Source organism: Sorex fumeus, unplaced genomic scaffold (genome assembly GCF_029834395.1).
Source record: "Sorex fumeus unplaced genomic scaffold, SorFum_2.1 ptg000006l, whole genome shotgun sequence".
Taxonomy (NCBI): Eukaryota; Metazoa; Chordata; class Mammalia; order Eulipotyphla; family Soricidae; genus Sorex; species Sorex fumeus.
In genome coordinates, this window is record NW_026606063.1 from 4,713,324 (window position 1) to 4,729,643 (window position 16,320).

The following is a 16,320-nucleotide window of genomic DNA, read 5'->3' on the forward strand; positions in this document are numbered from 1 at the left end:
GCAAGCTGTATTCTTTGGGGAATAACCAAAAGGGAAATCTTCACGTACTGGCCAGGCCAGAGGGATAGTCCAGGAGGTAAGACACTTGCCGTGCAGGTGGCCAACTCGGGTTCGGTCCCCGTTATCCCACACGACGCCCCTAGCGGCGCCTGGAGTAACCCCTAAGTATCACTGGGCGTTCCCCACTACTCATAGTGAACCTGCAACAGAGGACTAGCGTTCGTGTTTTTAAGGAACCACACCAAAATCAGAAAAAAAGAGTTTCAACGGCTTCAGTAAGTAGAAAAGCCAAGGCCAGCCCAGCTTCTCTGCTCCGATCAACAACAGACAGGGACAACAGCCCAGTGGTAGGGTGAAGGCCTTGCACGTGGCGGGCCCAGGCTCAATTCCTGGCACCCCAAGCCGCGCCGCCCCCCCCCCCCAGCACCGCCAGGGGTAATCCCTGAGCAAGCCAGGTAGGGCCCAAAAGACAGAACAGAGGAGTACGTGAGAGCAGGCAGGGGAAACCCCCAACACTAAGGCCTGCCAGAGACTTGGGGGGGGGGGCTGTTCCTTCAGCTCCTCCTCCAGCTGACCACGTAATTTCCGGAAACAGTGCAGTGTGGGGTGAAGGCTGGGCCTTAAGCTCTACCTAGACGGCAGCAAACGCAAAGTGGCGGGGGCTCAGAAAACACTCCGTAGGGGCTGCAGCTGCCTCCAGAAGCCCGCCCACCGCCCCACCCATCCACACCTGCACCAATTCAGGCCAATTCAGACTCACGCCGCCTACTCGGGTTCCCGGATTCACGGGGAGAGAAACTCCAGAGGCTCCCTCAGAACCAGCACTGGGGACGCTTCCCACCTCCAGAGCACAGGCTCCAGGAGCTGGGCCCCAAATAGAGCGTTTCCCACAGACTGCAGCGACTTTCTTTAGCAACTCTGCGGCTGTTGGCAGAGAAAATAGCTCTGGAGGGCTGTTCTAGAATCTCAAAATAGGCTCAACTCAGACAAGAAACACATCGAGGCACACATTCTTCTTCTCCCGCTCCAGACAAATTCCGAAGAATATTTAGAAGACGGCAGAGCACACATCACCGCACAGTTATTCTGATGCAAAATAAAGTCTCTTACGGTGGAGCGAGCGAGGGGGGACCCTGGTGGGGGAATGTGGTTGAACACTCAGCCTGAAACAACTGGATTATGAACAACTTCATACACCGTGGTGCCTCAAGAAAAATTTTTTTGAATAAAGTCTGTATCTGCCCAAAAGATAACAATAAAGATTTGCTGGACGGGCACCAGTAAGGTCTCCATCGCAAGACTTGTGGTTACTGTGTTTGGCATATCGAATACGCCCACAGGGAGCTTGCCAGGCTTTGCCATGCGGGCGGGATACTCTCCGTAGCTGGCCGGGGTCTCCGAGAGGGACGGACAAATCGAACCCGGGTGGGCCGCGTGCAAAGCAAATGCCCTACCCGCTGTGCTATTGCTCCAGGCCAAAAGATACCAATATTTGGAATTTTTAAAAGATTTCCCAAATGTTAGCACAAGGTATTTATATAATAAAATCATTTCGGAAAATACAACTAGTTTACCGAGAAATGGGCTGGAGCGATAGCACAGCGGGTAGGGCGTTCGCCTTACAAGCGGCCAACATGGCCAACCCGAGTTCGATTCCTCCGCCCCTCTCGGGGAGCCCGGCAAGCTACCGAGAGTATTGGATATGCCAGACACAGTAACAACAAAGTCTCCAATGGAGACGTTACTGGGCCCGCTCGAGCAAATCGACGATCAACGGGAGGGCCTTTTACCGAGAAATAAACAAGGACTGCAAACTAATATAAGAGCCACTAAGGTAACAGAATTTAAAAGTAAACGTATCAGGGGCCTGAGCAACAGTACAGCAGGGAGGACGGAGTTTGATCCCCCAAGCACTGCCTGGAGTGATCCCTGAGCACAGCTGGGTGTAACCCAAACCCTTGCAAAAAAAAAATCAGGAATTCACCAATAGTGCCTTTACTATGCTACCCATAAACACAGTCCAGGAAGTATAGGGATTCAGGATTCCTATCAATGGAAACATCAAGACTTCGTGGCTCTGAGACAGGCTTTGGGATGGTTTCCAACTGGCCACCGTCACGGGGGCAAACACGGACATGACAATACATGGAAGCAGCGTGGGGCTCTTGGAATCGGAGGGGCAGGTAGGCGGGTGCTGGGGACCCCCACAGCGGCGGGGCAGGGTGGGGGGTCCCCCCCAGCCCCCCGCCATAGAGCCCCGGGGTGACCCAGAGCAGAGCGTGACAGCTGCAAATACTGTTTTGGGTGCGGCCCAAAACGGAGAGACGCATCTTCCAGGCCCTAAAACCACGCCTAAGGATACCAATCCACTTTCAGTATTTCAAAATAAGTCAAGACTTATTTTGACTTTCGGCGGACTGCTTTTTTTCCCTGTGGTTTGGTGGTCACACCTGGCCGTGCTCAGGGCTTACCCTGGTTCTGAGCTCAAGAATCACACCCTAGCGGCCGGAGCGATAGGACAGCAGACAGGGTGTTTGCCTTGCACGTGGCCAACCCGGGTTCGATCCCCGGCATCCCAGAGGGTCCCCCGAGCATCTCCAGCATCCCATAGGGTCCCCCAAGCACCGCCAGGGGTAATTCCTGAGTGCAGAGCCAGGAGGACCCCTGAGTGTCGATGGGTGTGACCAAAAAAAAAAATCACACCCTATCTCTCTGACCCCTTGAAGTCCTTTTAATCCATTCACATTTTGCTCATATTTCAAGCCTAATCCCGAGAGGCCTCCTCGCTCCCGAGGTCATGGCCCATCGTGCCAAGCGCAGTGCTACCTGTCCACGGAGCGGCCCGGCCCCACCCCGAGCTCTGGCCGCGCGCTGGGCAGGAGGTAGGACAGTCTGTCCATCACTGAGGACGCCACAGGCAAGGCAGCAACGTTCTGGTTGATTTTCTTGAGTTCGTTCACAATGGCACTGGCGACGGACTTCAGCACGTGGTGAGGAAGATGAAATGTCACTGTGGCCCACTGCAAGAAAGAGGGGCGTCAGCACGGGAAACCAACCGAGGGTCTGGCCCAGGACAGGAAAGGCAGATGACGAAACAAAACACTCTTTCCCCACACACTCATCCGGCAGCAGTGAGTGGGGTGAAGACGGTCCCACTTCTCCCTTTAAAAGGTGGGGGAGGGGCTGGAGCAATAGCACAGCGGGTAGGGCGTTTGCCTTACACTCGGCCGACCCAGGTTCGATTCCCAGCATCCCATATAGTCCCCCAAGCACTGCCAGGAGTGATTCCTGAGTGCATGAACCAGGAGTAACTCCTGTGCATCGCCGGGTGTGACTCCCCAAAAAAAAAAAGCAAAAATAAAATTAAATAAATTAATAAATAAATAAAAGGTGGGGGAGACCTCCACAGGCCACTGGGCAGTCGGGTTTGGGCCCTCAGTGACTAGACACGCGGGGCCTCACAGGATGGGGGTGGAGCTGGCCCTTTCCTCCCCATCCCAATGCCACCCCGAGTCGCCGCCCATAAACGGCCTTTCTGGCTCCTGATCAAGCTGCTTAACGGCCACGATCCCAGAGACTCAGAAACGAATCTCAGAACCCAGCAGGTTTTGGCAGAAATCCCTCCAGATTTAAGTTTTAAAATTTCAGAATTTCAAAATCACGCACCCACTACTGCAGTCATGCGACATCATATGTTATCCATAACCAGCAATAGAAAACAAATTGTCGACTGTTGCCCTTTCAGCAAATCTGAGTGTTGGGGTAAAATCCCAAATAATAATGGTGGGTCTGGTGTCAAACTATTGAATGTGATCAAAGTAGAGCGAGAGTACTGTGGAAATCATCTGCCCCACAGGTAGGGGGAGGGCGTGGGATGGGGATACTAGGGTTTTGGGGGGTGGAGAATGGGGACTGGTGAAGGGACGGGTATTTCATCATTGTATGACCGAGACTTAAACCCGAAAGCTTTGGAACTGCTCTCACGGTGATTCAATAAATAAAATTACAAAAAATAAAAAATATTAAAAAATACATAAATAAAAGGCAGGGGGAGAACTCGAGCAGCCTCGGGTCAGTTTGTTCCTTTAGTAAGGCGGGCGGGGTAGCACAGTGGGCAGGGATGGAGCAGTGGCTGGGCCTTTGCCTTGGGGAGTGGCAGAGCCAGGAGCACAGCCCAGAGCACAGCTGGGTGTGGCCCAAACACAGAAGACAAAACAAAGTCAATCCAAAGCACCATCCCCCACAGTCTGGCTTCTTCGCAAAGAAAGCCCAAATTAACCCCATTTACAAAACCATGGTCCATTTCCCAGCTCAAAACCTTAAAAAGTCTGTCATCAGCTTCTTGACCAATAGGAACACCAAGTACAGAAGCTTTGAGGAAAATGAAGCAAAAACCTTTCCGTGAACTTCAGTAAAACTATCTAACTTTAAGTGACTCATGAACACACTTTTAAGAGGGGAAAAAAACCCTCTGGAATGTGTGTCGGGAGTTAGGGGAAGAGGAGACCAAGAAAGGCCAAGGATGCTCCGTCTGTCTGCCGGTCCCAGTCAGGGTGCCGTGCCGTGGCTCCTACCTTCGCGACTTTGTGGTTCGCTGCAGTCTCGTGAGATGTGTTTTTCAAACCGTCTTTGAGCTGCGTGATGAACAAATCGTAACCTTCCGTACTAGAAATATCGATCTTTTCTAAACATGCGGATAAAAGTTGTTGTGCCTGAAGAAAAAAGTGACAGAAAACAAAACATATCAAAGATGACAAACGCCGTTTCTACTCAGGTGTCGTGGCTTGTAATGGCAAGGCCCCAACAAAGACTACAGGAAAGCATACCGTCTGCTTCGGCATTTTTAACAGCTTGAAACAACCATTTAAAAAAACTAATATTCCTCTAAAAACAATGGTTTAAAGGGCTGCTACACGTCAGGAGATCAAGTCAAAAGCGACACATTCCAAATAACACCGGGGACGAAACCGCCAGCAGGATGTCTAGACGGGTGCCAGGCAGCGAAGACGGGGCTGCTATTACTAACCAAACCGAGACAGAAACCGCGGGCAAGCTGAAACCGCGAGCAAAAGGCGGAGGGAAAATCCCAGGAGACGCGAAGGCAGGGCCTGAGAGATGGCGGGGGCGGGGGGGGGGGGGGGGCAGGAAAGCCCGCCCAGACCAGCGCAGCATCTGGCGACTCGGGTCTTGCTGGGGGTGACCCCTGAGCCAAGCGCCAGCAACGCCCGAACCCCAGCAAACCACACCAGGTGTGGATGCAGTGAGCGGCAAGGAGGACACGCCCTGCTGTCAGGAAGAGGGAAAAGCCTCCTGTGCTGCCGTGAGGGAAATAGGCATCCAGGCCAAGACCGGGGTCCAGACAGGGGGGCCCGTCAACACTGCCAACGAGAGCAGCAGCGATTCAGGCAAAAGGGAAGAAGCTAACAACAGATGCCGACAGCCAGTGAGGGGAGAGATGCAACCGCCGGCCAGGGATTAGCTTCCAAGGCAAAGCCAAAAGGAAAGTCAAGTTTGAAGGGAAAACGTCGACCGACCCGAGGGTCTGTTCACAGAAACCCGGTCTCTGACTGCGATTCCGGAGTCCTGTTTAAAGCTGAGCGCTTTGAGGCCAGGGATGCAGCTCAGGGCAAGATCACTCGCCAGGCGCGCGTAAGGCCCAGTTAGATCCCCGTCTCTTAAAAGATTAATTTTTCAATGTGGATACCATCTATCTATCTAATTCGATACCATCTATCCTATATAGAAAATCCTCTCATAAGATACCGCTTTCATTAAGATTTCACTTGGGAGGAGAAAAATTCACAATAGAGAAAATTAATCTTCGGTCCAAAGATTTTCGATATAGTCCTCGGCATATCCAAACTTTCTGAAGACGAAGAGGACTAACCCGTCTGCAGAATTCAACTTGCAGAAACATACTTCCAATGGCAACGTATAACATAAAACACAATTCTGATGTGACATTAAATCTGAAAGCTCACTGGACAGATTTTGCTATTTTAATTTTTTTTTTCTTTTTGGGTCACACCCAGCGATTCTCAGGGGTTACTCCTGGCTCCGCACTCAGGAATCACTCCTGGCGGTGCTCGTGGACCACATGGGATGCCGGGGATCGAACCCAGGTCGGCCATGTGCAAGGCAAACGCCCTACCCACTGTGTTATCGCTCTGGCCCCAGATTTTGCTATTTAAAAAAAAAAAAAAAGCAGGTCAGAGAGACAAAACAGTGGGTCGGGCATGAGCCTTGCGCAGGGACCAGGCTGGATGTTCACATGGTCCCCTGAGCACCGCCAGCGATGATCCCGAACGCACAGCAAGGACAAAGTCTGGGCACCGCTGGCCTGGCCCAAAACAGGAGGAGAAAAAAAAAAGCCTAACTAAAAGCGAGAAACTGACAAATGATAAGCCTATTCAAAGATTGGGAAGGGACGGGGGAGGGAGAGCGTCCCTCAGACTGGGTCCCTCAGAAGCCACCGCTCTGCCCGGAGAAGCCAAGTGCCCCACACGCTCCTCACACCGCCTCAGAGCACCTCGTCTGAGTGAGTGGGGCAGGGCAGGGCGCGGGGAAGGCCCCGGTCACAGTGCTCTCTGACAGCCACACTTAAAATACCACTTCAATAGGTGCGAATAACTACAGGCTAGGCGGGTATCTAAACAAAGCGTAATTAATATGCCAATTTCTTGTTTTTATTGGGGCATATATGTAATGCCCGCAAATGACAAGTGTTTAACAGTCTGAGATGGCAGTGAACAGAAAAATCCGTATTTCCTCTCACCTCCGTAACAGGTAATTCCAGCTGAACCGCGTCATCCTGCTTGGAGACCGGAGTCTGCAGCGCCGTGTCTAGCAACAAGATCCCGTTCAGGTCTTTCCTGCACCCCACTGCGTAATCATCCACAAATATAACTTTATCCACGGCAGAAATATACTGACATTTCACCTGTCCACCCGGTTTAGCTGTTAAAGGAACAAAAATTCGATGTGTTAAAAAAAAAGGTTTGTATGAAAACTGAATGTAATAGGTAATGCTGAATGGTAAAAATAGCTCTAACAGACATTAAACTGGAAATGTGTTATTATATATTGGGAGAAATCAATAGGGAATGATCAGAAATTGACAACTCTATTGCTGTTGCTAAAGATACGTCCATCTAAGGCTGGAGAGTACAGTGGGTAGGGCACGTGTGTGTGTGTGTGTGTGTGTGTGTGTGCGCGCGCGCACGCATGGGTGGGGGGGAGGAATCCCACCCAGGTTCTATCCCGTGCACCCTGCACATAGTCTGTGACCACAGAGATAGTTGGAAGCCCTGAACAGAGTCAGGGGTGGAACGGAAACAAATCTTGAATAAAAACGCACAAGCGAGACCTCCTTGGGAGCTACATGAATGTACACGCGTGTGGGTGGGGGCAGACGGCAAACACGAGATACGGGAAAGGGTAATAGGTTTAGGGGAAAGTTCCTTACGCTTTAGAAACTGAAGCGTTCCACGCACAATTTCAAAACAGTCAATATTTTCACTTTCAAAATCATCATGGAGAGTTCCTCGTGTCACTCACTTCAAAACGCATCTAGGTATGCGAGAGAACTAAGCACAGCCTCGTTCAAGCACCACAGAGCAGAAACACACCGCACCCCCCCACCCCCAAGCGGAGGGCCCTCCTGCTGAGGACTGACCCGAGGGGTCTCTGTGAGGTCTCCCCGGGAAACATCTCCGAAGACACTGGAGTGGAGAGTCCAAGCAACTGGACAAGGATGTGAAGAGACAGAGCAAAGCTCTGACTAGAACACCGCTGGGTCCCTCCGCCGCGACAAGGGTCAAGGCGGTGAGTGGACGAGGAAGGTGTGGCACACCCGCTGGGAACGCCCTGAAGATGCAAAGGCCGATGCAACCATGCAGCTGCCTGCAACAACCCGCATGGGCTGGGGGCTGTCGTGCTGAGCGGCTCAGTCTGGAGGACAAAGGCCAGAAGGTCTCCCCCATCCGCATCACACAGGGTACAAGGCTGGGGTGCGTGGGGGGGGAGGGGGGCGTTGATTACCCTGGCCAGTAGTGACAGGAGGAGGGCAGGAGGAGGTCACGGTAAAGAAAAAGAGAAAGAAACAGAAGCAGGGGCTGGTGCAGCATTGGTACGGGACAGGGACTGTCCCTAGCACAGAGCCAACTGCTTCAGGGGTTAGCTGAGCTTTAAAAAGTAACAAGGAGCCAGGCGAGGCCTGGGAGGCAGCGGCAGTGGCAGCTGAGGGCCCTGCGGTGCAGGGATGCTGCAGGCTTGGAACTCTGGTGACCAACTCTGTAAACCTGGGGGCCTTAATTTAAAACACCAAAACTAGAGACTGACAGCGGATTACCAAAACATACATGAATGAAACAAGAAACTGCGTGGAAAGGGGCTGCAGCCACAGTATACAGTGAGGAGAGCACCTGCCCAGGTGTGAACCCCAGCATCCCACAAGGTCCCCCGAGCACCACCTGGAGTAACTGCTGCGTACAGAGCCAGGAGTAAGCCCCGAGCATCACCGGGTGTCGCTCAAAACACACACACACACACACACACACACCCCAAAAACAGATAAGGTCGGTTAGGGTACCCTGCTGCTGGGCTCTGTCCCTAGGACACATCACTTCCCTCCCTTTACTTTGCGGGATTCCATTTCTCCCCGCTCATCCTCCCTGAGCCTGAAATAAAATCCAGTTCACTGCTTGCCTTTTCCAGGAACTCTTTCCTATGTCAAAGACAAAGGGCCCGGGCGCTGGGGCGGACGCCCGTCCCAGAGCTTCTGACCACTGGCCACTCGGGTGGTGGGTCCGGGCCACGCAGACCCGGCAGGCAGCCAGACCACTCGCTGGGGGGTGAGCAGGGCCGCGAAGGCCTCAGCCCCACCCTCCCTGGCACCCCCCCCAACAGCTATTTCCCTGGCCCCACCGGAAAGCAATCCTGACCTGCTCAGACAATCTCTTACAATTTGCTTCTCAAAGGGAGGGAAAAAAAAAGGCAGAGAGGACAGGGCTGGGGCGACAGCAGAACAGGGAGGGCGGACCTGAGTTCAAGCCCCAGCATCCCCCAACCCCCAGCATCCCACGTCCACCGAGCAGGAGCTGAGGTGTGGCGCGCCAGGACGCCGTAGAGCTCCGCCCAGGGAACAGGCTGACCAATCAGAATGGAGAATGGGCCGCTGGGGGGCGGGACCCGGCTGCCGGCTGCGGAGCCGAGGAAGCCCCGCCCCAGCCCCGCCCTCCCCACCACGTGTCAGGGAGCCAGAACTGGGCCTGGCACAGGCGGGCATCTGGGGGCCTCTGGGGCCAGGGCGGGACAGGTGGCAGACAGGGCTCGGGGGCCCAGGAGGGGATGTGGTGCTGAGCAAGGGGCTGGCCCCCGCACGCGCGTGGCCGTGGCCGGAGACCAGGAGCACCGGGATCATCGATAGGAGCGGGCACGGCTGGGAGGCCGGCGACGGGCACGCGGGGCGGGCAGTGCGGGCACCAGGGCCGGCCGTGGGGGTCCCGGGAGGGAGGCAGCCCGCGGGGCGGGGCAGCGGCGGGGACAGGAGGGTCACGGCTCTCCTGGACGGCTGGCAGGGGCCTGGGCCCAACCGACCTTTCCCTGGATAAGAAAGAACCTCTGACCTTGCAGCCGCAGCGCTGAGTCTCAAGAACCCGCCAGCGCAGGAAAAATGCGCTTTCACGCTAACGATTTGGTCCCAAGAAGCACCAGGTGTTAATTCCCGGGTGCGGAGCCTGGAGAGACTGGAGCAAGCCGCAAGCCGGGTGTGACCCAAAACCAGACAGACAAAAAGGCGATGTGATAATCCAGCACCACTGTGCTGTCTGAGGGTCCCCAGCAATGCCATGGGCGGACCCTCCCCCCCCAGAAAGACAGGCTAAATCATTTATCAGAGTTTGTTGTTTTCTTGGGTCACACCTGGCAGTGTCTGGGCTCACCCCCAGCTCTCCACTCAAGGAGCACTCCCGGCTCTACATTCAGGGAGCACTCCCAGCTCTCCACCCAAGGGAGCACTCCAGGTGGTGCTCTCGAATGCAGACCAGCCACGTGCAGGGCAAGTGCCCAACCCGCTGCACTCTGGTTTCTGAAGCAAAGCATTACGGCCGATGCCCTATCTGGAACGGTCTCGGAGAAGATCCACGCTGACCAGGCTTTTAAACCACATGGAGCAAGTGCCAAAAGGCAGTCCCACAAAGGCGGAGCGCCCAATGGGCTGGGGCATGTCTGACACGCAGGGCCAGGGCCAGCCGCGGCCCCACATGGTTGCATTCCCCCAGCAGAGCGCCACGAGGAGCCCCTCAGCACTGCCGGGGGTCGCCCCCGTGCCCCAGAAACGGAAGCAGCAACTCTGAACAGAGGAAAACTCCTAAGTCCTCCCTCTACTTGAGGGGCCAGCAAACTCCTCGTGAAAAAAGTCAGAGGGCAGCAGGGAGCGAGCACACTTGCCTCGCACAAAAAACCATCAAGGGGGTAAGTATTCTTAGGCTGGCATGCCAGAAAGCACCGCAGGCAACACAGAAAGAAAGGGGCGTGGTGGGGCGGCTGAACCCACCCGCAGGAGTCAGACACTCACTGTGCAGGCAACTTCCGAATTGTGGGTTAGAATTCACAGCCACAAGCTGGGAGATGGTACACGCCAAAAGAAAGAACAACGGGAATCCTGAAAGATGGTCCGGGCAACTCGCGATGACAGTAAGAATACATTTCTATGGGCAACAGCAGCCCAAGTTTCCTCACTGTACCGTCCAAAGAAATTCTGTAACAAAAATATCCTTCAGAAATGACGGGCGAGACATTCTCAGATACCCGCGGTGGAGAAATCTGTGGCAAATCTGCTCAGACAGAAGGCACAAGGCATCAGGGCGGTGCAGCAGCAAGGAAGGAGGCAGAGCCCGGCCCGACCCCACCCAATGCACCCACAGCACAGCCCCCAACACCTCGAGGTGTGGCGATCACTCCAGCAGCAACAGGGGACAGAGAATCACGACAGAACAGCAGCGATGATCGATAGCTGGGCAAACGAACTCATTATTCTTCCCCCAATTGCTTTAAAATGAAGTACGGCGGGGCCGGAGGAGGAGTACAGTGGGGTAGGGCATTTGCCAGCCGACGGGGTTCGATCCTCGGCATCCCATAAAGCCCCCCAGGCACTGCCAGGAGCGATCCCCAAGTGCAGAATCAGGATTAATCCCTGAACACTGCCCCAAAACCAAAAACGGATAACAAAATAAAATCTATTGGGGGGTGGCCTTGGTGAAGAGAAGCGGACACGGCGAAGGGGCTGAATTCACAGACCGGATGCCTGAGACCCAATCATGAACAACTTCGTCACCTCACAATGACTACACGAAGAGATTAAAATCAAATATATTCGACAACTGTAAGCAAAAGCCACTATGTATCTGTTTTAATACATGTTGATATAATAAATAAGTCAATAAATAATAAATAGAATAAGTCAATAAACTAACTTTAAAAAGTAAAGGCATAAAATGGTGGAAAGTTCCTCTATTTCACCAAAGTGATGAAAACTGATAATTGAAAAAGATTAACAAGGGGCTGGAGCGATAGTACAGCAGGGAGGGCGTTTGCCTTGCACACAGCTGACCCAGGTTCGATTCCCAGCATCCCATGTGGTCCCCCGAGCTCCACCAGGAGTGATTCCTGAGTGCAGAGCCAGGAGGAAACCCCTGAGCATCGCCCAGTGTGACCCAAAAAGCCAAAAAAAAAAAAAAAATCAACAAAAGGAGCAACCCCTGAACATCTCCGGGTGTGGCCCCAAACCAAAGTCAATTAAATGCCATTCAAATGTGATTAACAGAATTTAAGTCCACACACTCCAATTATTTTTAGTGTACAAGACACATGTCTCCTTCTAAAAGGAAGAAAATTAAGGAACAGAAAACATCAATCCCAGCGTGCATTGATCAGAGTGGCTGTAGTGTCAGGAAGGGCCAAGCCCGGGAAGAGCTACGTGACAGGGCGGCATGTGCAAAGGTGGGGAAACCCTAAATACACGTAGTTCTACAAGAAATTCAAATACAAGGAGCAAAACTTAACAGAACAAGAGAAAACTGGATCTCCAGAATTACAGTCGAAGACTTCGCAGCTCACAGGGATTAATCAGTAAGTAGAAAAACCAAGCCCCCCCCCAAAAAAAAATTTTTTTAAATGTGAGCAACATCATTAACCAATGACATTTACAGATCATTCCAGCACATATGGTCCCCAGCCCCGCCAAGAGCCATTCAATGAGCAGAGCCAGGAGCCAGCCCTGAGCACAGACAGGTGTGGCCCAAAAAAAAAAAAACAAGACAAGCGAAATTGACAAGCCTCTGGCCAGCAAGACTGGCAGGAAGAGAAAAAATACAAATTATCAGCACGGGGCTATCAGGGAGGTAATACAAACCAGCTCCTGTGGACACTAACCCGTATCTCTCATCCAGGGCGGGGAGCTGGCCTAGGGGGGAGGCCTTAGTGGCCCATCTGGCGCTGCGTCCTGTTTTCTGTGGCAACTGAACACTTCCTCAGGCCTCTCCATCTCACTCACTGTTTGCAAGACATATCACCATCCCAATAACTCGGAGGCAGCGTCTCTCCGCGTTTCGGCTTGCCCTCCCCAAATGATCCTTGAAGTTGAGCGTGGCGTGACGTTGTGCGTCCCTTCCCAACACTCTTTCACCAGCTGCAGTTCTTCAGAGCAATGTCCCTCACGGTCTTTGACCATTCCTGAAGTAAATTGTTTGACATTGCTGCCATCGAGTTGGAGAAATTCTCTATGTATTCAGATATTAATTATCTGTATAAAGGGCTACGTGACCTGCGGTATTTTTCTCCTGTTTCATGACTTGCCCTTTTACTCTTGTGAAGTGTCCTTCAAGGTCCACATTTTTCATCTTGAAGGAGCTAAATCTGCCGACACTTCTGGCCACCAGTCCCCTGGTGTCACCTCCAGCCAATCTACCAAACCCAATGCCATGAATCTCCCCACCACACCTTTGCTTTCTTTTAAAGTCTTTGCTGTGGTCTGAGTTTTGCGTAGATGGTTAGTTAAGGGTCCAGTTTCAATGTTTTGTATGTGGCTATGCAGTTTTCTTAACACTAATTTTTTTTCTTTTTGGGTCACACCCAGCAATGCACAGGGTTTATTTACTTCTGGCTCTTCAGTCAGGAATTCTTCCTGGCGGTGCTCGGGGGACCATATGGGATGCTGGGAATTGTACCCAGTTCGGCCGCGTGCAAGGCAAACGCCCTACTGCTGGGCTATGGCTCCAGCACCTTAACACCGATTCTCGAAGACACCGTCCTTCCCTCCACCGAACAGACGAGGCTTCTTCGCTCCAAAAACCATTTGAAGGGCCAAGAGACAGTACAGGGATTAAGGCTATCGATAAAGGAATTTGCTATGCCTGAGGACACTGGTTTGATCTGTAGATGGTCCCTGAGCACAGCCAGGGCTGATCCCCGTGCACACAGCAAGGACTAAACCCTGAGCACCACCTTGTTGTGCCCAAAAAAAAAAAAAAAAACACACCTATTTGACCACATTCAAGAGGATTTATTTTAAATTAGCTGAAAATCAAACACTCAATGAATCCTCCGTTCCCTTGTAGCACTCAGTGGTGAAGCAATTCCTGAGTAAGGGCTGTGAATGGGCAGAGCCCAAGAAGGCAGGGGTCTGAAGGCCGAGCAGGGGCAGAGTGTCCCATCTCCCTCCCACCCCACACCACCCCAGTCAGCCCTGGCCCTCTTCCTCGGACCCTCACACTAACCCTGAGCCGGGCCTGGGAGACCCTGAGTACCTCTCTTGGAAATCCCCAAGAAAAATGTTTAAGAAGCTCTGAACAAAAGCTGTAAAAAGATAAGCACACCCTTCATCACTCTGACTGCTGCCTCATCACCTAGCAAACCTGGAAATCAGCAAGGCCTCCAACTCCAGTGGAGTTCTTTTTAAAATATAGTCAGCAGGTCGGGAAGTTGGTGGGGCCAGTCCACGGGCCAGGCAAAGCGCATACCAGCCGGGTTGCATCCCCAGTACCTCACAGACTCCCGGCACCACCAAGCACCGCCAGGGCGGCCCGAGTCCCCAGCATCACCAGATCTTTTTTTTTTCTTTTTTTCTTTTTGGGTCACACCCGGCAATGCTCAGGGGTTACTCCTGGCTTTGCACTCAGGAATCACTCCTGGCGGTGCTCGGGGGACCCTATGGGATGCTGGGAATCGAACCCGGGTCGGCCGCGTGCAAGGCAAACGCCCTCCCCGCTGTGCTATTGCTCCAGCCCCCAGCATCACCAGATCCGAGCACACGAATACCTCTGGGAGTGGTCCCCAGACCCCCGGGGCACCACTCGAGAGCACCCCCAAAATAAGTTACAATTTCAGTAACACAAAATGAGATTCTTTTGAAGAGAGGTCTATTCGTCAAATCTAAAGTTGAGTATTCATGGAGAGCAAAACAGTGACAAAGTGTTTAGTGGGTAGATGAAGGGGTTAAGAAATAAAATGTAGGTAGGGTCAGAGAAATGGCCCTGGGCTCCACCAGGAGTGATGCCTGAGTGCAGAGCTGGGAGTAACTTTGAGTGTCACCAGATATGGTCCAAAGGGGAAAAAAAGGTAAAAGGAAAAGCGAAAATGCAAAGCAGGGACAGTATGAATACGAGCAAGAAAACAGCATCTTTGTAAGCATGGAAGCAGTTCCTCCAAAGACACGCTCTTAGGGCACAGAGTCCAGCTGCAGCGAGAGGTGCTCCCTCGCACTCGGCGCCAGGATCCCAGAGCACACAGCCAGGAGTGAGCCCCGGGCACCACTGGGTGTGGCCAAACAAAGGATGAAGGTCGGGTCAGAAGAGGCGAAGGTCAAAGTCCTGCCTGGCATGGGGCCACGGGCCTTACCCGCGTCCAACACCCATGTGGCACGGCCCGCCAGGACTCTGCCCTGAGCCCAGTCCATGTGGCCCGGAGAACCAAAGAACCCCGATTGTCTCGGCCCATGAGACAGTCCAGGGAGTGGCTGCTCCGCCAGCAGCTGGCTGGCACCCCGTGTGGCCCCTGCGCAGGGCCAGAAGCCCTGAAGCACTGTCAGGTGTGGCCTCAAACCCTGGCCCCGCCCCACATCAAAAAAAAAAAGCAAAGAATCCTAATTTCTGTATTCATTTTCCCAAGAACAGCCACCAGACCGCTTATAATTATCTAATAGCATCAACTGGGAATGTTTTGGGTGTTTGCTCAGGATTTGCTGGATTAGGGGGCCCCTAACTGGCAAGGGAGGAACTGAGTCTCCTGCCTCCGCGCCTGGCTGTCCTCACCGGGGGCAACTTGGAGGAGGGTGGGTTGAGTTTCCCTCCCCACCCTAAGCAGAGCCCCGGCAGCTGAAGACCTCCGGTGCCAGCCACAGCCATGCTCAAGACCATTCTCCACACATTCAGACGGGCCTCACGCACGAAGGAACCGGCCGAGGAACCCAGGTGTGCGGGACCCGGGGCGTAGATCTCCAAACCTGCTCGGATTGGAACTGGGGCCTCCTCCACCCAGATCCCCCGTCTTCCAGTATGTGGGCGTTACACCCACCACCTGCCCCCGGCGCCCGTGTAATGCCATCAACGGCCAAGACCCAGAGACTATAAAACCCTGCTCCCAGAAGCATTTTCAGCCACGCGACATCTTAATATCTAGTTCCTACTCTGGAGGCTACCAAAAAGTATCCTACCCTCACGGCAGAGGCTGGTAAACTCCCCGAGGCGTATCGGTAGGCCAAAAACCAGGAGCAACGATGGGTCTCATTCTCCTGACCCTGAAAGAGCCTCGAATGTGGCACTTTTTAAAATCTCAGGGCTAGGACGAAGGAGACGTTACTGGGGCCTGCTGGAGGCAATCGATGACCAACAGAAAGACAGTGATACAGTGACAGTGAACGGGCAGTGCTCAGGGAAAATAGAAGATGCCGGAGACCAAACCAGAGTCAGCGGCATGCGAGGCAAGTGGCCCCTGCCTGCTGCACCCTCACCGGAAACATCTTGGGGCAAAACCCCACCGGAAATCCGCGGGGGGGGGGGGGGGGGGGGGACCTGATCCTTAGGAACTGCTCCTGGGCCTGGAGAGCGCCCAGGGGGAAGGCGGGTGATGCAGCACCCAGGACCCTGGCCATGGGACCACGGCCACAGCAGCACGCGGACCCCGAAAGCAGTCAGGGGTCACTCCTGAGCGCAGCGCTCACATCCGGGGGCTCAAAAATCCCAAAACTTAGTATCATTCAAGTTTGAGAGAAAGCACGAAACAGTCGACTCCCTGAAATTCTGGACCTTCTTCGGACCCCAGCGG

The 16,320-nt window shown here is 53.4% G+C and overlaps 1 protein-coding gene across 2 annotated transcripts in view; it reads right to left on the reverse strand.

Moving 5' to 3' along the window:
* The window catches only part of BIRC6 (baculoviral IAP repeat containing 6), a 154,171-nt gene that overhangs the window by 128,274 nt on the left and 9,577 nt on the right, over nucleotides 1-16,320 (reverse strand). For both annotated transcript variants that reach the window (XM_056128023.1, XM_056128017.1), the window contains exons 2-4: nucleotides 6,776-6,957; nucleotides 4,575-4,712; nucleotides 2,827-3,020 (exon numbers count right to left, since the gene is read on the reverse strand). In XM_056128023.1, the coding sequence (XP_055983998.1) occupies nucleotides 2,827-3,020; nucleotides 4,575-4,712; nucleotides 6,776-6,957 (514 nt within the window). The remainder of the gene's footprint in view (nucleotides 1-2,826; nucleotides 3,021-4,574; nucleotides 4,713-6,775; nucleotides 6,958-16,320) is intronic.